Here is a 26,887-nt window from a genome sequence, read left to right on the forward strand (position 1 = left end):
TGGATGTGCACGATTATGCTTTTCCTAATTGTTGCCATTTGAGTACTTTGCATTGGATTGTTCATCTTTGGGTTTTCTCTTGCCATGTTTTTCTTGTCCAAGCTGTTGCTGCTGAGTTGGATTTGAGAATTTTTGTTTTATGTGAATGATTGCTTTTGTATTGCCAGTATTGGAACTTCGTTTCCACGTTTAGATAATGTGGTGTTTATGTAGTAGTGAGTGGCCTTTGAAAAGTTATGGGTAGTCAATCTTGGGGTTGCCTATCTGATTCTCCTTTATTTCAATTTTTGGTGCTGATGACTGTTCCGTGATCTCTCAATTGTATTTACAGGCCATATCTTTAAATTGCTTTGGTTCTTCCTATATTGTAAATAACTTCATTGACTCACTCTTTCATAATTTTGTTGCAGGATCAAATGATAGTCCAGTTAGTGGAATACGTATGCAAGAATCAAGATGCTTGATGAACAATGATAACTCAAATCATGTAACCTTATCTATGAATGTGTCTTCAGCACAGTACTATGGGTTGGATGTTCAGACATCACACGATCATGGACTTGCCACAGCGTCTGATGTTACTTTCCATTCTCTGCCAACAATGCACATCAACGGTGAGACAGCAGCAGTTGAGTTGGGAAGTACGCAGGATGAGCAGATGTTTCCACCTGACATAGGGCTCACTGTGTTGTCTAAATCATGTCCGGAACTGATCTGCAGTGAAGGAAAAAATCAATCATTTTCAAATAAAGAGGCTCTCTATTTTCATAAGAATGAGGGTAACGCTGGTATGCAGAGAAATTATTTCCCCCCTCACTGGTCAGTTGAGGCAGTTAATGAGGCAATAGAGGTCAGTGTATCAATTTTTTGAAGTGGTCCTTTCTATGTTAGGTAAAGCTTTTATTTAAGATGATATAAGACACTTGAACGAGTCAGAAAACAGAAGAGGTAATAGATTTTCTATTCCTCACCTTGCAGAAGGGTGTCGCTTTTAAAGCATCGTTTCGTGTGAATGCTTATAATCGTCTTGAGGTTTGGACTCTTATCTTTGCTTGTGTTATGGTTATGACGTTCCGTGCATATCTTTAGTGTATGATTCTTTTCTTTTTTCAGGCTTACTGTACCATTGAAGGTGTCCCAACAGATATCTTTATCAGTGGAGTACCTAACCAAAATAGAGCTGTAAGTCTAGTAGTAATTTTTCCTGGTGTTATTTATTGTAACTCAACTGTTCAATATCAATTGGCTTTCCCCTTGGCTATGAAGTATATATTTTATTATTAGTAATATTATTATATTACATGGGATGAACTTAATTAGATTCCTTTTTGAAATGTTGTTAGTTATAGCACTGCCATATGGGGATTGTGATTTTATTCGTTAAGCTTTAACGTGGAATTTTTTTTTCCTGCTATTCACAACAGTTAAGTTGCCATATGAATGTATTCTTATAAATGCATTGCATTATGGCTTCTCATGGGAAACATGTACAACCTATATAGTCGCTGACTTTCATGCTAATTTAGGGGGTGTTCCATCCTAGATTGTGTTTTGGGGATAGTTTATCCCTTGAGAGTCTCATTTGATTTTTCCTTATTTCTCTTTATTTATTTATTTTTATTTATTTCTTCCCACTTGTTGCCTAGTGTAAAATCTGAGATAAGGGGAGGGGAAAATATTATCTTGTACAAAACTGGTGAAATAAATTTTCAAATATGAAGAAAGAACGCTATCAGGAAGAAATAGTCATACAATAATTGTAAATATTTCTTTCTTTTTTTTCCCACATGAAAAGACGACTGTACATGTGGAGATCCAGCTAGATTCTACTTCCAGACGGATCAAGAGAGAGAAAATCTAAGAATATCTTATTGACTGTTCTGGAAAGGCTCAAATGCAGTCTAAACTAGCAGCAGTTGCTTTTCCTGGTTAAATGTAGGATCTCGACTCAATATGATAAGACGAGGGATATCCACCCCTCCCCCCCCACAAAAAAGAAAGAAAGTTATCCGTTCTGCCTGCCTAAATATATTTTTGTCCGTGGGAAGTGTTTCTCTTTGAGTAATCCAGTCTTTCAAGTGGGGCTGGCACTCTTGCTCTTTGTCCTTGAATTCATGCTCTGACAGTGGGAAACTGTACATTCCTCGAATTCAAGTGTTTAAGAGCAGATTTTAAGGAAAACTAATAATTTGATTAGTTGAATTTCTCTAAGCTTAATGTCCATAGTGGATCAAATCCAGGACTTTGTTCCGTTGATTACATCTTCTGTTTTTAGATAAATAAAGCTTGAATTTCACAGTTAATGCATACGTATAAAGATATATTTTTCATTCTTGCTTTAGAGCACATTTTGAGTTCGATGCATGCACCCATCTCTCTTATTCTTCATCTTGCTCTGCTGTTTGGGTTCTTGTCTCTCTCTTGTCCATGCAGTAAAACACAGCTTCTATCTCTATGCATGGTCAATAATGTTAAGGTTTAAGTGGATAGGTGCACGGTCCTAGGTTCGATTCCCCATCTATGCATCTCCGATTTAAGTGGAGATTGTGGCTACGAGGATTAGTCGAGTCAAGCAAATGATTTTTTTAACAATATGTAGCACAGTTGGTGAGCTGTGGTGTGCAAAAAACCTATGCTCACTAGGAGTTCTCAAGTTCGAGCCTCTTGGCTGTTACCTACTTCCCTTCCTACCTACCAAAAAAAAAAAAAAAAAAAGTAATAATGTTAAGGTTTCAAGTGTCTTTTGTGTCATAGTATTGCAGTCACAGTCCAAGAGTAGGCTCTGTTTAGGTATTAGGTAGTAATGGGCTTCAAATTTACTGTTTTTATTTGTAATGGGCTCAATTATAAAGCCAAATTCTATGTCCAAGGGGTACTTGAGATTTACATCAATGTTTTCGAAATGTGATGGTTGGTGAAATGGCTGGGGGTACTTGAGATTTACATCAATGTTTTTAGAAATGTGATGGTTGCTGAAACGGTTGGGGTGACCGTTAGGCCTCCTAACATAGATTTACTGAATTATTTAAAAAATGGGATGGCTGCTGAAATGGTTGGGGTGACCATTCGACATACCGATGTCTGGGAGGCCCCCCCAAACGTTTCAAGGATGTCCTTTAAAAATGTTATTTAAAATTAAATATGGGAAAATAATGGCCACACTGTTGGTGTCATGCACCCTCTCACTCTATATACAAACCGTGTGACATCCCCCCTCCTGCACTCCCTTTGGCTTGGTGTGGGGATTATGTTCCACACAGGAAGCATGGTGATCCCTTGCCAATTAGATGTTAGATAGAGGGGCGGTTTGGTCAATATGGTAGTAGAGGGAGTCAAAAGGATGAAGTAACCTTCATAGAGCTGGTGAATATGGGGCTGCATAACAAACAACAAACTCAGCCTTATCCTAACTTATAAAGGGGTCGCTTACATGGATCCGGGCGAAAAACAAAATATGTGAAAAGAAAGTCAAATGAAAGAATAATGAAAGTAAAAGTAAAGAAGCCTAGCACTAGTAGAACAGGAATATCTCAGTTAGATGGGGTCGGCTACATGGATTCTTGCCCTCCATGTAGCTCTATTTGTAGTTATACTTGGGACAATTCCTAGACTGTGCATGTCATTCCTTTCTACTTTCCTTATGGTTATTTTATTCTTGCTCTAGCTCTTTTATCTCCTTCAATCGGAATCAGATTACTCCTTACAGGGGCATAATTAGGCCTCCGTTGAACATGGCTATACGACCTCAAACAACTTTCACAGAGCTTGTAATTGATTGAGGCAACTCCCAAATCAGCTCTAATATGCTCATTCCTTACTATATCTTTCTTAGTTTTGTCGCACATCCATCTTAGCATCTTCATTTCTGCTACACATAGCTTCTCTATATGACACTACTTAACTACCCAACATTCTGCCCTATACATCATGGCCGATTGCACAATAGCCCTAGAAAATTCTCTTAAGCTTTAAAGGAATACGCTGGCCACATAATACTCTAGAACCACCTCTCCACTTCTCCACTAGGTTTAAGATCTCGCTCTCGCCCTCCATCTCGCTAATCCAAAAAATAGAGATCTCGCTAGATCTTGCCGAGATCTCGCTGAGATCATGTATTTTTTCCCGGTCGACTCGGTGGTTGGTCTCGGTGGCTATATGGTCATTGTAGCCCCCTGAAAGTTTGTATTACCCTATTTTAGACCTTCTAAACATAATGGAAACATCAGTTTTTTAAAATTAAACTTAAAATTGTACTTTGACTTCGTACCCTATGTAAGTAGTCTCCGACTCTTCAGACCTTAGGTTAGTATGCTCTATTTCACAATCCACATTCCACAATCAACACATGACACAGCATAATCATAAGAATTTAAAAGACATCATATATAAGAAAAGTAACTCCAAATGTAGATGATGAGGTAATATTCTCTACTCTTTATGCTTCAATGAGTGTAGGATTGGAGATCGTAAAGCAAAAGCACCAAAATCCTTGCTCTTCGGTGTTTTTTCTTCAAAAAAGTAGAGGCGAGATTTGGCGAGACTTAGCAAGATTTCTTGTACAATTTGTATCTCACATTCATCTTGTCTTGCCTTTTTGAAGAAACGAGATACTAGCGAGATCTCGACGAGGTCTTGCCGAGATCTTGAACCATGCTTCTCCATCCCACTTTAATTCTCTGTGAAACATCATCCTCTTTGTCACCTTCTCTATTTATGGTTGACCCTAGATATCTAAAATACTCACATTACGGAATCTCTCTCTTCGATTTTCACCGTACCATTATCTATCATGGAGTGACTAAAGTTACACATCGTAAATTGCGTTTTCGTTCTACTAATCTTAAAATTTCTTGTTTCCAAAGTTGATTTTCATAGCTCCAACTTAGTGTTAATCCATGTTTTTGTCTCGTCAACTAAGATGATGTCATCAGCGAAGAGCATAAACTAGGGGAGACGTCAAGAATGCTTTGGTTAACCCATCCATGATAAAGCTCAAACAAATAGGGGCTTAAGGCTGATCGTTGTATTTTGTGACCCAATCATAATTGGGTATGCCTTGGCTTGACCTCCTAGATATCAAACTAGTCACCACAACCTCATACTTGTATTTAATTTAATTATATCCACATATGTACTCGATACCCATCTCTTAACTAAGACTTCCCCGATTAAATCTCTAGGGCCTCTATCATATGCTTTTTCTAGGATAAGGACCATGTGGAGATCCTTCTTGTGGGCTCTATAACTTTCTATGAGCCTCCTTAGTAGGTAGATAGTCTCAGTTATAAAACCAAATTGGTACTCTGAGATATGAGTCTCTCTTCTCAGGCGGGCTTTAATAACCTTCTCACATAATTTCTTAATAAGACTCATCTTATGTTTATATAGTTATTGCAGCTCTGAATATCACTTTTATTTTTGCATCCTCTCTAAAAATTGCCCAAAGTAGCAGTGATGAAGACTCTATTTGTTCATTTTATTATTTTTTGTGTAATAAGAACCATAGATCATGGAAGCAGATGTCACGCCATTTTTCATCCATCTGGCTGTCCTAGGCGGAATAAACATCCATTCTGCTAACAATTCAGAGGTTTCTTTAAATAACTAGGTGTCGCATGCGTCCCATATGTCCCTTTAGACACTGATTTGTATTGAAATTTTTAGCTGTTGTGGGGCCTTCTTTTAAGTAGCGTCTTACGGACCAAGTTTGAGTTGTAGGCTAGGTAAACCTCTTTATAATGTAGCTCCTAGATATTTTCTTGACTATCCAAATTGCAAAATTGTGCTGTTGGATTTGGAGTTGACAAGTCAATCTTGCACATGGAATTACTTGCCGTATATAGAGACCTGGTCTTATGTGTGGAAAAGAAATCCAGCAGCTGAAGAAATTAGCAAAAATCCCTGAAACAGAACTGAGCAGAAGGGCAGAACCAGCTATGGTGTCTGGTTTAGAACTCAAGCAGGGAAGTCCTTAGGAATCAAGACACTAGAATTTGGATCGCCCAAATAAGATTGATCACCATTTAGGATATCAGGACAAACTAAGCTAATATGGTGTCTGTGCAGAACTTTATTCTCAGCCTAACACCCAACAGACAATAACTAGTATAAAGCAAGGATTAACATTAAAGGAGGAGGTCAGGAAGCAAGAAAGAACAAGAATATAGAAGTATTGGAGAGGACACACGTGGCAGGGAAGGATTACCAGAAATAGAAAAGTAAGAAGATCTATTGTTCAGCAATTCAGCAGCTTGTAACATGTAAATAAAACCTTCAATGAACTGTGTAATCAATGAGGGTTACATGTATATATATATATATATATATAGTAAGAACACACGTGCAGATGCACGTGTTACGAATAATTTTTTTAGTGTGTCCATATTGTCACCTTCATGGATTGCACTGGAATCATGTAGGATATACTCCAAGCTTTGGGAGACAGAAGAGATTTTTTGGAGGTTAAGAGTTCGGACTTGTAATCTGCCTATCGAGGTATGGAGGAGTAGGCTGTCAAAGATATTGTTATAAGAACTCATGTTTACATTTGCTTTCAGAGTTTATAACCTACAAACAAATTGGAATACTATTCATTATGGATTCAGAATACAACAGCTTCTCTATATGACACTGCTTAATCACCCAACATCCCGCCCCATATATCATAGCTGGTTGCATAGTAGTCCTAATTGAAGCTGATTTAGGAGTAGCCCAGATCAATAACAAGCTCCATGAAAGTCATCTGCGGCGGTTTGGCCATGTTCAAAGAATGCCTGAGGATGCCCTAGTAAGAAGGAGCGATCAGATTCAAATTGAAGGAGCTAAAAGACCTAGGGGCTGGCCTAAAATGACCATAGGTCTTGTCTCAAGTATGCGACCCCATTTAGCTGATTTGGGGCTGGCCTCAAATTGATTTAGGTCTATTGGAGGGTAAGGATCCACGTAGCCGACCCCATTTAACTGAAATTTGTTTGACATTTTAGGTTGGGCCTCTTTCCTCTTACTCTCATCCTTGCACCCCTCTTCCTTTTTTTCTTTTAACTGATCCATGTAACTGACATCATTAAGTTGGGATAAGGTTGAGTTTGTTATTGTTGTAGTACGTTCCAAATACATTGATAATCAAATCATATATTTTCATAAAAATCTAAAAACTAATGTAAAAAAAGGAAAGATCATGTTCAGATTATGAACAAAGCATCACATAATGCAATTCCAAATGCAAGCATGCAAAGTATACACTTGATAGGCTTACTAAATCTCCCCTAGAAAGCATACTTCTTGTTTTGTTTTTGTACCTTCCACATTTAAACCCAATTGGTGAAATAGTCTCGATGGTTATTATTGAAGCAGAGTCGATTAATATCCAATTAATATTTTTTATTATGGTCACACCAAAGCCAAACCAAACCCATCAAAACCCTAACAGTATTAGGTTATTCTCTTTTGTTCATATTTCGAGGCATGCACCTCTCCTAGAAAGTATACTTCTTGTTTGGTTTTGTACCTTCACATACAAACCCAATTGGTCAAATAGTCTTGATGGCTATTATTGAAGTAGTAGTTGAGTCGGTTAATATCCAATTAATATTTTTGATCCAATCAACAATACTCTTTAATGGGTCTACCCCGGGTATGGTAGAGTCCAATAACAGTCACAAAAGGGCTCTCTTTTGGTAAAGATTTATTGAATTGTGGTTTTGTGATGTGGTGGTGCTGACAGGGTTTGTCCTGTTCTTTTATGTATGAGCTGCCTTTGAACTTCTTACTATTTGACCTTTTATGTACTTAATTGTTGTATTGGAGTGGAGTGAATCACAATTGGATGATGTAGGTAATGTGATGACTTTCATTGCTTGTACTTGATGTTTGTTTGGCGAATAACGATTGAATCATGCTTCTATTATGTTTTTTTTTTTTTGGGTGAAAATGCTTCTATTATGTTGGTAGTTTGGTAACAGGTCTTTCCATGTTCCGGGTCTGACTTCATATAGTCCTTTCTATTTAAGATGGTATGTTGATGCATATTGAAAGCAGGATCTGCTGGAGGTGTTCTTGCTTAAATCTCGAGAAATTTTCGTAGGAATGGATAATAATACTGTCAAACTGTTCTATAATGATACTAACAGAATATAGATTACCAGATTTAAAGATTTAACTAATGAATCAGTGAGCAATTTGTCATTTGTCAAATTGAGATAACCAGTAACAGAGAATATGGGGGAAACAGTAAATAAGAGAGAAGATTGTGGGGGTTGAGAAAATGGGGAAACAGAATTGTGGGGAAGGGAGAGGAGAGAAAGAAGAGATCACCCAAAAAAAAAAAAAAAATTTCCATTATCAAATCGTGGGGGACTGTGAGCCATCCATTACCTTATTTAAAACTCTTAGAAAGCAAAGACTGACTGAACGATGAAGTCTCCCCCTTGGATGGCTAAGATGGAGTTTTGATGAGGGAAAAAACAAATCCAAATAAACAAAACTTCACCGGCTGGCGAAGATAATCAACGAAATCTACAACACTTGATTCGATTACGTGTGAAATTGGAATTTAGATCTTAGATAGACGAAAATACCCAGAAACCATGATCAAAACCCTAGTTTTAAGTCATTTTTCTCTTATTAATCACAGAGAAGAACCTTCTGCAGCAACCAAGACTTAGGTACAGAAGGGTGAAGTCTATGCTAATAGAAATAAGAGGACAAGTTCAGCACTGACTACCATTACTGTACATGTTGCATCAGCTCCATCAATGGTGGCCTGTTTTATTGGATGTGCTACAAAGCAATTTAGGACCACAGGTATTATACACATACAGTAATCCTAAGTGCCATACGCGGTTAATATACATGGACAGCTGGAACTGGAACAACGTTACCTGAATGTGTATGGCTAAAATCACTTCAAATTTTTTAAATTATGTGTCGTCTTATTTCAGGTTCTGGTGCTACATGGTTTTTTTTTTTCCAGTAATACTGCTGCTACATGTTAAGACCAATTTCGAACTGCTATCCTGCATTCAAATAGCTCTAAAGATTTCTAAAGAATGTGTATAGGTAGAAATTTGAGAAGACTCTGCTTTGGCAAGTTCTAAGAAGAGAGTGCAGTAGTTTGCAGATAAATTCTAGGGGGAGAACGAAGAGAGTATAGAGAGGAGGGGAGATCGTGCGTGGGAGAGAAACCTTGAAGATGCCATTAGTTTGCATATAAATTCTAGGGGAGAAAGAAGACAGTATAGAGCGGAGGGGAGATCGTGCGTGGGAGAGTTTGGGAGAGAGTAGGAAATCAACTCTCTTTGACTCTATTATTGGAAAGAGGGTGGAGTTTGAGAGATAGAGGGAGAGTAGAGAAAAATTATTGGAATATAAAAATTAGAAGGGTACCAATAATATTAAATTTATAAAAGGAATATAAAATAAGAGAAAAAGGTAAAATAGTCTAATGCAGGAGTAGATTACAAGTAACTAACTCCGCAATTTATAACCCCAAACAATACAAATAGGAGCAAGAAACAAAGGGATAATACCATCAAATAAACCCTCAAGGATACAATACCCATATAGGAGCAAAACCAGCCCAAAACCCAACCCGATAGGAGAGAAAAACCTTCTATAGAGCTGGAGAGAGAAAGGTGCTGTCAGGTTTGTGAGAGTCCGATTGAGCTGCACTTTTGGGTGTAGATAGTCCCTAGGGAGGGTACAAAAACCCCCAAAGTTGAGAGGATTGTGATGGCTGGTTGTGAAGTTACAAGCTTTCTTGATTTTCTGGCCTAGGAGAGAAAACTGAGAAGAACCTTCAAGAACAGCAGCTGAATGCTTCCAACAGTGACTAGGTAAGGATCGTGGGACCCTTATGAGGCCTGGAATACCTTGATTGAAGACCTGGCTGAACAGAGTACATAAGAGAGAGAGAGGAGATCGATCTCTCTCTATTCCCTTTAGGTTTGCTGATTGGTTCTAATTTCTGCAAACTTTTATCAGAATCTGAATTATACTTCTTGAATGCTACAACAAATAAAATAAAAAAGAAGAATAAAACGGATGGGGGGGGTTGAGAATGGTGAAAGAGAATAAAGGAAGTGGTTATCTCAGCCTGGGCTTCTCACCCACAGCTATCTCAGCTGCTCTAAGCATTTAGTTGCAAACTTTCTGTCATTCAAATCTCTCCAATAATGGAACATATGCCTCTCTATTTATAGAGGGGAAGTTTACAATCATACTAATACTAGGTGCTAGTTTCCCAATAGGACTCGACACTCCTACTACAACTAGGAGCTAGTTTCCTAATAGGACTAGACACTCCTACTACAACTGGGAATTCAAAATAGGACTAGGACTTGGACTTGACTTTATGACTCCAACATGGAGTATGACTAACTAACTAATAGTCCATATAGGGCTTTGCAACCAACTAATGGCCTAATGGGCCTTTATTGAATTAAATAGCAACTAATTAAACTAATGAATAAAATCTCGTTTTCCTACCCTCTACCCATATTTTAGGCCTATTAAAGTGGCCAATTTCAAAGAAAATCCATGGGATCAAAGGCCCAACACATACATAACATAACCCGAGGCTTATTTGCAATGAAATGAGCCCAAATGACGTATCTACATCATAGTCAAGTGAAAGATTTGCCACTTCGTGCTTTTATATAATAGTATGATATATATATATATATATATATATATGAAAATACTATTAGTTACAGGAGAACTTGATATAGAATACTTTGAAAGTAAGAAGAACTTGACGAAAGTGGTATAAGAATTACAAGAACTAGAACTTACTTGGTTACTCAAAACATATCTTGTAGTTTGGAGATAACAGACTTGGTTACAGGCTAGGAACTTGGTTCACAGGACTCTGGGTATCTCCTTGACGAAGAGTTATACTTTGAAGACGAACTACTGATACTAGACTTGCTTTCAGGACATTAAAGAAAAATTTAAAAACTGAAGAACCTACTTAAGCTCTTTTGATGATTGCAGAAGACGAGCGGAGCTGAGTTCTCTTGCTTCAAATTCACATCCCCTTCCTCCTGAAGAGAAGGTCTCTTTATAGGCCTAACTTGAGACATCATCCCCATGATTTCCGGGGTGATCGATCATCCTTATATATATATATATTTTTTTTTTTTAAATTTGTTAAAGATATATTATAAATTTATAACACTTAATAGAATTCCTACTCACGCTTGTAAACTAACTGAAAGACTGGCGAAACTGAAACTTCTAGTTAGAAACTATTGATGGCTAAAACTCCCTTATACTAATAAATTTCATTTCACAAAAATACCCAATAAAAATTAATTACCCTTACTACTTCTGTTGCAAGATATAGGCCTGGTTCTTCTTGGCTTGGGGTTCTAAACTGGCTCTTGTTTGTTCAGTAAGTTTAGTGCATCTGCATCACTTGGAGATGGTTTACCCTATACTGTTTTCCTAAGATGATCAATCATGTGAAGCAACAGGATGAATGCATATTTCAAGAAGGTACTAGTTCTCCAAATTAGGAATATTGATTTATTCTCAATTTCTTGCAGAAGTTGAGTTCTGGGTATGTTATTGAAAAATAAAGATTTTTTTTTGGGGGGGGGGGGGTTGTGTTGTTTGTAGGGGGTGGATATCTACTAGTGGACCTCTCCATCCCTCCCTTCCCCCTAAAGAAGAAGCTTTCTTACTTGAGGGTAGGTGAAGCTGTTACAGTGGGTGAGATGAACAAATAAAATAGTTGAATGCGGGGTTACAATTTCTGGGACGTGTGGTTAGCATGGCATAAAAAATAACTGCCAATTTTTGTTAACAGGCAAATGGAATGCCAATAAATGTTTGAGTTTGACAGTGTCTATTATTGAGATATTTCAGTGATATTGTCCACATCAACTGAAGGCATGTGGAATTAACATGATTTTGATTGAAATGACCAAAAAATTGGTTTGGTTCATTATTAAAATCTGTTGTGTAATGAAATTCATTTCTTGTTCAACTCCTTGATTATACAATGGTGGTCTATGCTAGTCATTTTTCAAGTGGAAATTTGAAGAGTTTCTATGGTGTTATTGCAATGCACAATTTGAATTTCATGTGCCATGCTCATGTGAGGTCTTTTTTTTCAAGTTCTTGTCTGATTTGTGTTATTTAATCACATTCGGTGATCTCTTCCATGAAAATTTGTATGCTCTTCTTTTTCTTGCTGCACCATCTGATGTCAGATTGGAAGATTCAAGTCTTTTGCCATACTCATGTCAGGTCTTATTCTTTCTTGTTTTACTTGTATGTTATTTAATCCTATCTGATGTTCTTTTTCTACTATTTGATTGAAATTTGTTTGTCGCTTCTCTTGTTGCACCATTTGATATCAGATACGGCATGGCAGGGTATTTTCTTGTGTGTTTCATAGGTTCACTGTTATTTGATTCTATTTATGATTTGTTTTTCCATATGTGATAGAATCCTGTTGTTTCTAGCTGACCATATGCTATCATATAAAGCAGTTAAGTCTTGTAGTACTGCAGTTATGCTAATTCTTTTTCTTATCTGGGCTAATTTTGGTTTTCAGCTTAGTGTGAAAGATGATGAACCACTCTCCTTTTGTAGGTCGAAGGAGACATTGTAGCAATTACAGTGGATCCTCTGCCATTTTGGAACAGGTTGAAGGGGTCAGTGGGCCATTCCAACAATTCTGTCTCCATTGATGATTGTAATTTGCTCCCAGATGTTGTGGGTGGCCTGGGGGAGAACTGCAAAGGGAAAGATAAGCTTGGTACTGATTGTGAGGATTCCTTCAATGGAAATGTTTTGCTTGTTCCAGATATGGGGTGTCATGACCACGACAGGGCCTTTGCTTGTGAAGCTGTTAATTCAGAGCTCAGAGTTGGCTCTAGGAGTTTTTATAATGGGTCAAATGGGCATTGTTCCTCTGCTTCAGGTCTGTCAAAAGTCGGTTGTTCCCCTGAGCTGAATGAAGCGTCAAATGCAGTAGGCAAGCTATGTGCAATGCTTAGTTTATTCCCATCCAAGCGGCCGACTGGTAGGGTTGTAGCTATAGTTGAAAGCTCTCGTCGCCGTGATGCTGTTGTGGGTTTCCTTGGTGTTAAGCAGTGGCTCAGCTTCAAGGAATTAAACAAAAAGGATGCTAAGAAGAACAAGAATTCCATGCCATTCTCTAGTAGGGAATACATCAAGTTGACACCCATCGATCCAAGATTTCCTAAAATGAATGTCTCTGTAAAAAGCTTGCCAGATTGCATCCAGGAAAGATTGAGAGATGGTGATTCCATGGTTGAGATGGAATTAGTTGCCGCAAGAATTGCTGATTGGAGGGAAGAAAGTTGTCTGCCTCAAGCACATGTCATGCATATTCTTGGACATGGTGGAGAAATTGAGTCACAGATTGCTGCCATTTTGTTTCAGTATGCTATTCGTCATGATGATTTTTCTACGGAGTCACTTTCCTGCCTGCCAAATGTTCCATGGGTGGTGCCTGGGGAGGAATTGGAAAGACGAAAGGATCTTAGAAATCTTTGCATATTTACTATTGACCCTTCTAGCGCCCGTGATCTTGATGACGCTCTATCAGTTGAGAAGTTATCAAATGACATTTTCAGGGTGGGTGTCCACGTTGCTGATGTATCATTTTTTGTCCTGCCAGACACAGCCTTGGACATAGAAGCTCAAATGAGATGTACTAGTGTATACCTTTTGCAACATAAAATACCAATGTTGCCTCCGTTGCTTTCGGAGAACTTGGGCTCACTTGTACCTGGTGCAGATAGACTTGCTTTTTCTATTTTTTGGGACATCGACCTTAGTGGGAACATTTTGGATCGTTGGATTGGCCGTACTGTGATTCGTTCATGTTGCAAGCTCTCATATGATCATGTGCAGTACATAATTGATGGATCGATCAATGTTGAGAATCTTAGATCCGTAGAAAATGGGTGGCCTGCATTACATGGTCAGTTTGGTTGGCATGATGTTTTTGGGTCTGTTAAAATCCTTAATAAAATTTCTCAGACATTGAAAGACAATAGATTCAAAGATGGGGCTTTGCATTTAGAAAACTCCGAACTTGTTCTCTTGTTTGATGAGTGTGGAATTCCATATGATAGTAAGCTTTATGAACGGAAGGATTCCAACTTTCTTGTAGAGGAGTTCATGCTCTTGGCAAATAGGACAGCTGCTGAAGTCATATCTAGAGCTTTTCCTGATTGTGCATTATTGCGTAGGCATCCGGAACCTAATTTACGGAAACTTAAAGAGTTTGAAGCATTTTGGAGAAAGCATGGTTTAGAAGTAGACATTTCTTCTTCTGCCCAGCTTCAGCGTTCACTGTGGAAGATCAGGGAAAAGCTTAAGGATGATCCTGTTTTATTTGATGTTCTCATCTCATACGCTTCTAAGCCGATGCAGTTGGCTGCTTACTTCTGTACTGGATATTTAAAAGATAAGGAAAATGAATGGGCTCATTATTCTTTGGCTGTCCCTCTCTACACTCATTTCACGTCCTCATTGCGTAGGTATCCTGATATTGTGGTGCATCGAACACTTACAGCAGCTATTGAAGCTGAAGATATGTATCTGAAGCAACAAAAGGTGCAGCAGCTTAAATTAATTAAGGGGAAGCATATCAAGCAGAAGTGTTTCACTGGTATATACTTTGACAAAGATGCAGCAGAATCCAAAGATGGCCGTGAGGCATTATCAGCTGCAGCATTAATGTACAGAGTCCCCTGTACAGAAGTGCTTACAGATGTTGCTGCTTATTGCAATGAGAGGATGCTGGCTAGCCGGCATGCTGAGGATGCTGGTGATAAACTCTACCTCTGGGTTCTTTTGAAGAAGAAAGAGGTACATTCATTTGTTCTGTGTGCAAATTCATGCTGTTCAGATATTTTTATGGCTCCATTATTTCACTGTAAAAATTTTTCCTTGAAAATTATTATTATTATTTATATTTATTTATTTATTTTTTTGCTACAATTTGTCGATTTTGTGGTTGGACATGACAAAGAAGCATTTGGGCCTGGTTTATGAGGGGAAGAATCTAATCATATGATGGGTTGGAGTCCTCTATGGATGCAAAGTGTATAATGGTCAAGATCATCACTTATTTCGGGGAAAAAAAAAACCTGAAATTTAAACTGGAAATTGTTTTCCTACTTTTTGTATTGCTTTTCAGTAAAATATTTCCCCCATTTTCTAATCTTTGTGCACTTTTGTATTAGTTTTTAACAAATCCTGTAAAATATTTTACTATGAAACAAACAGTGGATAGTGCATCCCGTTTGCAGATTTTCCCCTAATAATTAGAAGGTCAGTAAAAATAAAATAAAATTAATTGACTCTAATTGTTGTATTTTTTTAACTACCTGCAATTGCATGATGTATTGCTTTGATTTCTGCCCCTGAGCATTCTTCATTCCCCTAGATTCTCGTTTGGAGTACTGCACTTTATTTATTTTTTTTTTTTTGGGGGGGGGGGTCTGTTTGTTGACTAGCAATGATACAAGAATTTTATTTAAACGAAGGAAGAGACAAAGATACATAGTGACATTGTAGTGACAAACAAGAGTCCAAGACCTAAACAACCAAAACATGTTCCAAGGACACCTGAAACAGAAGTGAACACCACACAATAGTCTTTACTCAATAGAAGAGGTTTGGAGGATGCAGTTTGTCTCTGTAATTAGTTGAAGAGGACCTAACTCAATAACATGATTAACACCTCCCAGTGGTGGAGGGCCGGTAGGGAAAGGGAAAGAATCCTTGAGATGTCTTAGAGTTGCAGGGGACAGAGAGTGATCGCACAAAGAAAGGGGTGGGGGAGATTCACGCACACTTTGGCCATAGAGGGCAGTCACAAGACTCACAACCACAAACTCAAGTCATTCTGCAAATCTGTCCAATACATTGGTTACAAGCATATAAATAGGAAAGTTAAAAGACTAGCAAGGAAACAAATTCAAAAAGGAAACAAGGTCTAAACTGACTCTACTTCTAACTCCTATGTATCCTAACTTGGAAATAAAAGACATGATATAAATAAACTAAATAAATTACTTCCAAATAAAATAAAACTTCTTAAATATCCTATTAGACCAAGGACTCAAATATGGACCCGGTTCATCTCTGTCTGGATACCTAGATCTGTTTGGATTGGTCCACGGTTGTGCACTTGCATCACTCATATGAACAGGAAGTCACTTACTCAGTTTAGGCATGATCATCTCACTGTAATCCAGCCTTGGGGGGGGGTGTTCTAACATATCCATGGCTAGGAAATCTTAACTGTTAAAAATAAAACTTGATCAAGCTGGAATTGTTCAAATTTCTGATGGGTAGTTTGAGGGATTCTTAAATTTTGTAGCTATTACTTTTAAGCTTGATTTCATCTAAAGATTGAATCAAAGACAACTCTCCCCAGCTTAAGGAGGCCTTATCCCAACTAAATGGGATTTACTAATTTTTTTCTTCTTCTGTTTCCAGTGAAAATAGAGGGAAGAAAATAAAACAAATGGGGTTCGCTATACCAATCATATTTTTTCATTCAACTTTATTTTAAGTTGCATTTATTGTTAATTTAAAGCCATCGATATGTTTTGCACCTCACCACTTCTCCCTGGTAAATTCCGACCTACCTCTTTGCTCGATTTTTTTTGTCTATATGCTTGAACCATTTCAAACGACTTCCCTCAACTTGAGTGTTTAGATGGCCTGGCCTAGCTCCTATCTAATATTTAAGAGCCCATATAAGGAAATTAGAATAGATGTGCTCTGTGCAGGTGAGGATATATTGACTGTAGTTTCTATTGGTCCTAAAGTAGAGTTTGCAGTGTGTGTTCTGATAGATGGAAAGTCCTTTGCAGAGGGCATCTGATCTGTGGAACCAGTGTCCATGCTACGCAGTCAAGACTGCCCAATTGGGCTTAGGAAGACCATATTTTGGGCCATGGATAGGTTCTATGGGTTATGGGTTATCTGTTGTATTGCCTTAATTATAAGTCCAGAAAGTGTTGGGTAATGTAAGTCCATAAAGTGGGGATGAGGTCAGTACACGAGATTAATGTCTTAGGTGTTTGAGTTAGATTAGGGTACCTCTCACTTAGAACGAGTTCTGCTTTTAGTCTCTTTACTTTATTCGATGTGTGAGAGCAATTAGGAATCCTTATTCCTTGCATAATTCAGCTTAGGAAATTTAAAGGTTTTACATATGTATATATGTATACCCCTCACAATTTAAAGATGCTTTGAGTGATGGAACTAAGTTTATTTCATTAGTTTTTGAACTGTCGAGCTCTACAGACGTGGGTGAAGGCTCTTCTTTAAGCCTTCTTCTTCTTCTAGTTCTGATCATCTTTAATGATCAGGTGCCATCTTTCTCAATTTTGCTTCCTTTTCTACTTCTCTATCCCTTATATTCTCCCTCTGCCTATCTATTCTCACATTGATCTCATATTACTGGTTTTTTTTTTTCAGCTTTTGAACTTCATATCTATCATTCTGAATTCTGTTTTGCTCTTAGTTCATCAATTTTCTGGAATCTGATCCTCAACATCTACCTTACTTTTCTCTAGTTATTTGAGTATAGATTGAAAATAGTGATGCTCGTTCTTATAGATTTCTTTCTAGAATCTTGAACTGCATTACCATGGGTATGACAAATTCTGGGCATTCCATTGGCTATGATGGCCATATGTTCTAAAGGCCTATAAAGAGCATATACTGCAAAATTCGGATGTACTTGACATGTTGTTGATTTATATTAAACTTTTTTTTCCCACAGTAAAACAAGAAAAGGGGAAAGATTAGGATAACGACTTGAAACCGTGGGAGTTAGTGTTATCAAGGTCAAATTAGAAGAGCCAAGTGGAGAATCTTAATTGGTGTTACTGCTTTTAGACTATCCATTAGAAATTCAAAATATGCCTTCAGTACTTGCTGAAATTCAGATTTGAGTAAAGGTGCATTTTCTGTTTCTCTTGCGGGATTCTTTTTCCCTATGCTGTCGCTAAGCCACTGTTTCTAACTTGCTATTGCTTTTGTCAAGATGTTGATCTTCTGTGGGTTTCTTGGTTTGGGTTGCTTGAGAAATTGATCTAGAGTTTGCTAATATTCTTTTAAGTTAACTTTGAAATTCAGAGGTTGAAACTGTGGTTTTTACCTTTTCGTTTTTGTAGTAGCTCTTTGATCTGCTAATGATCTGTTTTCTTTTTTATTGATGTGCAACTGTCTAGCTGCTAGATCTTTAGGACCATACCATTATTGACTTTTTAAATACTTGCATTAATTCAATTCACAACTTCCAGCAATCTCTTGCCTTCTCTCCCTGGGTGAGCTCTAATATTTCCCTAATTTCTGTCTTTGCTTTCTCTTAACCTTTTTCCTCAACAAGCCAACCAGGCTAAAAGTGGAGAAAGATCCATCCTTTCCTAAACTGCATGGTTTGATTGCCTATTTTGCTTCAATTTTACACTAAGGTCTGCACAGAATACATCCATCTTCGAAAGCTGCAGTTCCACCTCCTTATTGCTGGCTTCTCCATAGAAATTTTCTAAAACTAGGAGCATCTTTCCCTTTAGAATCTCTCGATTAACCTCTCCTTTCAGCTGCTCTTGATGTATGTGGAGCTGCTGCCCATTAACCATATGGCTGGTTTCTTTCATTATTTGCTTAACCCTATTCGATTTCACTCTTCTGTATTCAAATTAACACATTTTCTTAGCCCTTAGGGTCTGCCTTTATAATTGGAAGAAGAGATTATTTGTCTGGAGGCATACTTATCCAGAATTTCTTAGAGGTAATGGGACTTTTTCTTTGGGCCCATTACCCACTGTGGATTATTTTTTTTTTTTTAAATATCTCTTTCATCACGTGGACCAGAAGAAAGATCATTAGACATTTTCCTGAACGAGTTTTGTTGATTTTGGAGAATCCTTGAAGAAAACTAGAAATTTTGGCTGCTGGTGAAGAACCACTGAATGTGTGATTGAATGGCTGGGACTCTGGAAGATGTGATTTTTATATCCAAAATTCTCATTTGAAGAGCATTAAGGGAGCTTCATTCATATTTTATTTCATGTGGCCAAAGTTTTGACTTGTGATGAGTTTAAATCTTGAGGATATTTGGGGGCCGGTTGGTCTTTCATCTATGGACCTCTCATTGTCTATGATCTCTTGCCCTTAATAATACCACCAATGCATCTTAGGCATCATTTGACAACGTTCTGTTTCTGCTGTTTCTGTGTTTTCTTGTTCCCAGAAACGGAGAAACAGCCTAAAAAGCATTTGATAAAGTTATTTCGTTTCACCCGTTTTTAGAAACATAAATCAAAATTTATGCCTATTTACAATTCTAGAAACGAATTTGAGAGAAAAAAAGGTTGTTCTGCCCGATAATCTCTCAACTATTTAAACCTAAAAAGAGGCAACCGAATCGTCTCTCCCTTTTGGGCATCCGATGATACTATTGGGTTTTTCTAGTGGCATTATGTCTGCAAAAAACATTTCGAGAAACAGGTTTATCAAATACCAAAAAATCCGTTTTTGTTTCCGGAAACATGAAAAGCTGTTTCTGTTGTTTCTAGACACAAACAGTAGAAACGTTATCAAACGGTGCCTTAGTTCTTGGCTCTAGCTTATTCATGGTTGCCTTAAGTTCTGAGCTTCTGTTGGGATTCTGAGGAGTGGAGATTGAGGAGTGTTTGATCCCTCCTTGATATACTCTAGGATGTTAACATTTCTTTGAGGATATAATGGTGAAGATGTTCATTAGAGTCCTTGGTTTCTGTTAAACCCTTTAGTTGGCAAAACAAAGGTCTGGGAAGTCTTATTGGAAATAAGATCTGGGAAATTCTGGATCTGGTAAGATAGTTTCCAACTTGGGTAATCAAACAGCTATTACATGCACCAAAAGGGGGGGGGGAATCATTGTCCTTAAAATCGAACCGCTAAATTCCGGTATGAGATTAGCTTGAACTGGGATAGTGGGATCACAAAATAGAGAAACAGAACAGCAGATGGAGAAAAATTTATAACTCGGGATAGATAAATTAGAATTGGTCTAAAAATCTGGTAGAGAGGCCTATTCTGCTAGGAGAACAAGTTTGTAGAATTTGAACAAATTCTGATGACGATCACGGGATAACAGTAGTCCTGATTCTACTAAGAAAGTGAACTGGAAAGGTAGAACTGATATGTTCAAAGAAAACTAGAATTTAAGAACAGAACTTCAGATAGATCATAAGTAGTAACTGATATGCAAGACCTGAGATAGAAACGAAGGTATCACAGGTGATAGGAAACTAGATAGATCTGTCTTGTTTAAATAAAGATGGGATAGAAAGAGAACAGGGAGCATAGAAAGATAGGTAGGACAGGAATCCACCTGATCCATGAAAAGTTTCCGCTCTTCTGCTATGGAATCTGCCAAACACACCTTGGAATCCATCAAAGCATATATTGAATCCATAGTGATTTTTCCGAGAAATTTCTACTGTATTACTTCTCAAAAATGATGGGGAGACCATGAGTCTTTGCCATACATGTGTAACTGAAAATAATATCTTCCGTCATTTTTCTAGGGCTTGTGTTCAATGTATCGCCATGATACTCTCTTGAATCATTTTGGAGTTGGCACATTGGGTTTTTTGTGAGGAAGAAGAATTCAAGGATAATTCTGATGAGTAGATTGTTGTGTATTTGGGAGGTCAGTCCTTTCAGATGATCATTCACAATATCAGTGTTGGAGTGCAATACAGGGTTATTACTTTCATGGGATTTCCGACTCTTGGAATAGAAGAGAGAGTTATAATCTTTTCGCTCCTTCCCTCTGCAGATAAGCAGTTGCTGCTCTTTTCTGGTCAACACCTAGTTTAATTTTGATGGTGTCCTGGGGAGCGGGGATCGGGAGTGAGGACCCTCAAGCACTTGTTATAATCAGTGATTTTTTCCGCCCTGGGGGGGGTGTGGTGGTGATTTATTTTTCTAGTCCTGTAGGTTTAGGATTTGCTCCATCCCTGATTGGTGCACCTTCTCCAACGGTTTAGAGATTTACGGCTGGTGGTTGTTTTAGAAATTTGACATCTTGGGCTGTTATCTAGAAGGGCCCCTCAAAGGTCTATTTATTGGATTGGGTGCCTGTATCCTGTATTCTAGCATCCGTAATGAATCTCTTGTTCCAATGCCTTGTAGGATGGCACGGTTGTGGACAAACTATTCAATCAAGTTGTGTCTGCTTTCTTGAGTCCTTTTTAGCTCTTCCTTTAATGAAAGTTGTTTCTGTGTTATACAATTATATCATCATTTAATATCATATACCAGTCATGTTTCATACAGTGAAATGTCAATAACATTCAAGACTCATGAAACAGCATACTTGGAATGCAAAGTTGCTGAGATGGGAATGCTTGTGATCTAAAGTTGGAAATGGCTGCATTTGTGGAAACTCCCTAGCCCTATGGTTATGATTTTTTCGGTTGAAATGGGTATCATTGCCAATGCACCGCCATCGATTTAGTGAAACATCAATCAAATTTTCAAAAGCTAGAAATAGTATTTTCTTTTTTATGTTTCGTCATTTTTGATGCATTACTTGCACCTGTATGAGGTATTTTATTTGAATCTCTTTTGTAACTTGCAGACTTTGGTTGTTCTCCAAGGGCATAAGTTAGGAAGAAATCAGCAAATAATAGTCATTGGTGTAGATCTGACTATGAAGATTGAAATTTAGATTTATGCAGTTTCTTTTTAGTATTGTTCATTACTTTCTTGCAGTTGTAGCTTCTGTTTCTTATTCCATTTGTCCTTTGCCAGACTTTAATATTAGAAGCCAAAGTCATGGGTCTCGGTCCAAAATTCATGAATATCTACATTCACAAGCTCGCTGTAAGGATTCTGCTGCCCCTCTTACATTTCTCTTTTAGCTCCAGTTAACAACTTGCTTATATATTTGCATTATGTATTTGTAGATTGAGAGACGAATTTACTATGATGATGTTGATGGCTTGACAGCTGAGTGGCTTGAGACAACATCTACGTTGGTGCTTGATTTATGTAAAAACAGAAGACCCTACAAGAGAGGCAGTCCTGGCAAATGCAAGGCACTTGAAGATGTTATGTGGGTCATTAGCTCATGTGACCTTAAACCTAACCAGTTTGCTTTTGAAAACAGCGTTCCCGAGGAAGGCACAAACCAAGGAGTAGGAGCTATTCATGTAGCATCGGAGGAACAGGACCCTAGGTTCAAGTCTGGTATTTCAGATGCCAGTGAAATTGAACCTGCCGTTTTTCCTATTACAGTCCAGGTCTTTTCAACAGTCCCGGTCGTGATGCTTGCAATTGGAGGGGATGATGGACCACTTGACATAGGGGCAAGGCTGTACATGACCTCATACTTTGGGTGACCCAGGGTTGGAGGAATCTGGTAATCTTTGTTATGAGAGTAACGTGGTTTATTTATTAGTACTCAAGGGCGGAAAAATGGGAAATGCAGTTATATATAGGAGGAAAAGTACTGTAGATACTATTAGCTGTATAGTTCATCTCCAGTCCAGGTGGGTGGTTTAAGTTGTGAATAAGATCTGGTGGGAGCCGTAGATGTAATGTAGGGTTATGGCTTGGCTTTGGTTTTAGTGGCTTTTCTTTTAACTAAGCTGCTTTTGGAAATTGGCCTTGTTTTTTTTGGTTGGCCAATCCAATCCAATATCACCTTGACTACTATTGCCCATTTCTGGCACGTGGAGTGCCAGAGCCAAACCCATTAGTAGTATTAATGTCTTTGAACAGAAGCCCAAGTACTTTTCCTTGGCCTGTGTTAATAGTTCAGTGTCTTGTATTTGCGAAGATTATTTTTTGTGTAGCTCAAGTTGAAATACACGGTTTTAGTTACTTCAAAAGAGGAAAAAAAAAAAGTGTTAAAAGTACCTTGGTGAGTAAAATACTTAAGAGTTTCTGTTATTAGATACTACTATGGATTATTCTGAGTAATTATTCCATTAATTGAAGTTTTATTTTCAGCTCGATTGCTAAATCTTTGGAGTGTTTATGGTGACTTTTTGTTCTAGAATAACTTTTTTTTTTTTAAGTTCTAGAGTAACCCTTTAAATAGTTGTACATGGGACAGGTGTTGGCACTTGAGGCATACGTACAGGTGACATATGTGCAGGGGATCTCTACTCAATAATACTTAGCTTCAGAAATTCCGCAACCATCCTTTCCATCCTCTTGTATTTCCATTCTTGATCCTCTTCCCCCTTCTCCCCCCTCAAATGAACAACAGAGGATCTTTTATCAAAAAAAAAAAAAAAACTCAGCCTGGTCATGAGAGTTGGAAGCCAACTTGTACATCCATCTCTGTGCTAAGTGAAAACAGTAGCACATTTCAAGAGGAGAAGACCACATTCATAAACAGAGGAGAAACATTTCCCTCCAGAGGAAGAAAAGAAAGGAAAATACAGGGCCCAAGTTTTAACCTATCTCAGCATCTCCAGAATCCCTTTTAACTGGAAATCAACATATCCTTCAGTGATGGTACTTGCTCAATTGATCCTGCAAGTGTCTCGGGCTTGAAGTAGAAATTCACAATATGTTTGATTGTTTGGGATCAACTGCTCAATAATGGTCCCTTTTTCTAATAAATAAGTGGGAAAAAAAACTCTGGGAGCAGTGGTGTAACGTTAGCTCCCATGCCTCTCTCTTTCTTCCCAATGTACTAATAAGGCGTAACCCTTTTTTGGGGAAGGAGAAGAGACACAGGAAGGGTTGTGCTCCTAGACAGAGAACCACTTCTCTAAATATATTTAGGGAGTGATTCTTGTCCGAAAGCATACGTTACTCCGGCAAGAAATGCTGTGCATAACTCCCTCCGGTGTAACTAAAGGGGAACAAAGAAGTCGTTACACGGGATGGAAAAAGAGACACAATGGTCAAGAGCGTAGGCACACCCTAGACAAAATAAATTGTCCCATAAATTTTGTAAAGGAGTATGTAAATGATACCTCTAGCTTGGTATCGTCTTTTAATTGTTCTTGTCTTATTCCTTAAAGTTGTTTAATATAAAAGTATACAATAGATTTCAAAAATTATTTAAAAGTTATGTATCATTTTGTCATTATAAAACAATGTCATTATCATATACATTTTTTAATAACACATGTGAAATGACACTATTACATTTAGTCAACAAAAAAGTGTCATACTAAAGGACAAAAAGACTATTAGTTGACATCTTGAAAGTGTCAAGAACATATCTTTAGGCTATGGTAGCCAAGAAAAGAAAAAAAATAAATAAAAATGGAAAAGAATAGAAATGAAATGGTGAGAAAAAAAAATATATATGTATGTTTGATTGCCATTAGAAGAGAAGAAAATAGAAGAAAGAAAAGTTTTTTGAATGTTTTTTCATGCTTTCTTGTGTTTTTGTTAAGATTTTTCTTTTTTTTGGGAACAAAAGAAAACTTTACATTTTGAAATTCAAAAACTGAATCTTCACTTGATTCAGGACATATGCCAAGCACAAAGAAAAATTCTTAATCAAGAATTGATTTTTTTTGTACTTTTTTCTTTTCTTTTCTTGGCTGCTACAACCTTAGTTATAACTCTATACAAAATCAGTCCATTTTTACCTTAGGGCCAAGTTTCCCTACACCCATGGGGCAGCATCAAGGGTACTTTTGGGTGATAATAAAACCCTAGAGGGGTTTGTGAATCTTAGGATGGGACGGCAAACCTCACAGCACAGTTTCCATTTGTAAATTCATTTCTATCAATGGCAATGCACATCTAAGTTTCCTTGACATGTGAACTAACAATTCAACCTTCTCCCAATTAAAGGGCTCGACTACATGAATCCATGCAAAGCCAAAAGAGAAAAGTATACAAAAAAAGTAAAAAAGACGAACACAACCATTTACAAAAATCCCACCTAAATGAGGTCTGCTATGTGGATCATAGTCTCCCAATCAACACTATTCGAGATCATACCTGAAACAAGTCCTAAATTGTACATGTATTTATTTCCTCAGCACTTCTCCATGATCCTTTTAGATCAGCCTTTAGCTCTTTTAGTTCATTAACATGTCAGCCTATATGATGATATACCAGCCAGGAAAATATATAAAAATATTTACAAAAACACAAAGGTAGTTGAACAGACTAGATACAATCTAAAGTTAAAACATCCTGCTCTAAGAAGAAATCATAAACGGCCAAACTATCCCCTCCGAGTCTGAGCAAGAAAATGCACCACAAACTGCTCCATCATCATCATCACTGTCCGAGGAATGTGCATCAGAATAGTCGTAATCCCAGGGGCTCTTAAAGACTTTAATTCGGTCACACTTGTCCACAAGACCTCCCTTCAATTTCACACCCGAGCACCCATGGATGTCAAGGTGAGTGAGGGCTCTACAGTTGGTAAGGATAGCATCAAGACCAAGATCACCGAGACAGCAATATGCAAGCTCAAGTTGGCAAAGTCCTTGCATTGTATCAGCTATGACCATGGCCTCCCCATTGTCTGTCTTGGGCGCCATTGTTTCTGCAGTTACATCCCATTCTGCTGGTGGTGGTGGTGGCATATTCCTCCTCAACTGAACCAAGGACTTGCAATGCTTCCCCAAGGCTTCAAGCCCTTTGCTTGTGATCTTCAAACAGAAGCTGATGTCCAAGACTGTCAGCATCATGAGAGACTCCGCATACGTCACCACAATCTTGTCAGTCACATCACTCATTGGAATTCGTAGTTCCTTCAAGAATTTTCCACTAAAAAAAAAATAATAGATTAATCTATGTTTGAAACACCATCTTCAGTAACTATAATGAATTAAACTGTTCAAAACTCCTGACACTAAAAACTAGAAATCTACAAGTGCTCATAATAAGGTCACTTGTGATTGCAGATAACATCAAGATTTTGTTTCCATAAAACATGCAAACTATGGCCGTGTTTGTTTCACCGTCAAATATTTTAAAGGAAAATTATTATTATTATTATGATTATCATTTATAAATTTTTAAACTTTCAGCCACTTTGGCACTTTTTCTTTTGTACATGACAAACAAAAACATATGAACATGACTCAATGAGGGAAATAACCCGACCATATGATGAGGATGGAGTCTTCCATGGGTGTCAAGAGTACCAATGATCACGATACCATCACTATTTTAGGATTACATCATGCTGAAATATAAAATGGATATCCTTTTCCAACTTTTTGTATTGCATTTCGGTAAAGTTTTTCGCCCTATCTAATCCTTACACAATTTTGTATTGATTTTCAAAATATTCCAATAAATATTTTACGGATAACAAACCCAGCCTTTGGAAAGGTTTGTAATTCTCCTCAATAAACAAATTAATCTAGGGTGAAAAAGACATCTTGATCATACTAACGTCAAAAGCAGCTCTAACTGACCAGAGTATTCCAACCTGCTACCTGAGGGTCCCCCGCCCCCCTCCCCCTCCCCCTCCCCCCCCCCCTCCTCCTTCTTGAGATGACCATATATATGAGCATTTGTCTCCATCCACTAGAGAGAAAGGGTAATGAATTAAATCTTCACAAATTACTGTTCCAGAAACTCTGTAATCTAAAAGTGGTTATAGAAATAGTTAATTGTTGCATCCAAACAGGCTCAAATGTTATTGCAGAAGCAAGAAGACTTGTTTCCATAACAATGCAAGTACAGAAACAGAGTAACCACAGGAAGATTTGCAATGCTTCCTCAATGTACTACCTAAACCTAAACTCCCAGATGAAGTTCAGGAGGGGGAATAAAAAGCCTAGGGTGGGGGGAATAAAAAGCCTAGGATGAAAGAACACATTGTTATCACATCACACTCAAATTGACCGGAACACTAAACACTTTTTTTTGGGGGGGGGGG

At 37.8% G+C, this 26,887-nt stretch overlaps 1 protein-coding gene and 1 pseudogene across 1 annotated transcript; one reads left to right on the forward strand and one right to left on the reverse strand.

Moving 5' to 3' along the window:
- Nucleotides 1-286: 286 nt before the first annotated feature.
- On the forward strand, nucleotides 287-23,032 carry LOC122064725 (DIS3-like exonuclease 2; the record flags this gene model as incomplete). Its single annotated transcript, XM_042628487.1, has 6 exons — nucleotides 287-850; nucleotides 979-1,032; nucleotides 1,114-1,182; nucleotides 12,601-14,853; nucleotides 21,817-21,888; nucleotides 21,972-23,032. Coding segments are annotated over 6 exons (3,447 nt in total), but the record flags the coding sequence as incomplete, so codon positions are not given.
- A 1,877-nt stretch (nucleotides 23,033-24,909) lies between these two features.
- Nucleotides 24,910-26,887, reverse strand: part of LOC122091807 — a 4,006-nt pseudogene continuing 2,028 nt past the window's right edge.

Source organism: Macadamia integrifolia, chromosome 2, assembly GCF_013358625.1.
Source record: "Macadamia integrifolia cultivar HAES 741 chromosome 2, SCU_Mint_v3, whole genome shotgun sequence".
Lineage (NCBI taxonomy): Eukaryota > Viridiplantae > Streptophyta > Magnoliopsida > Proteales > Proteaceae > Macadamia > Macadamia integrifolia.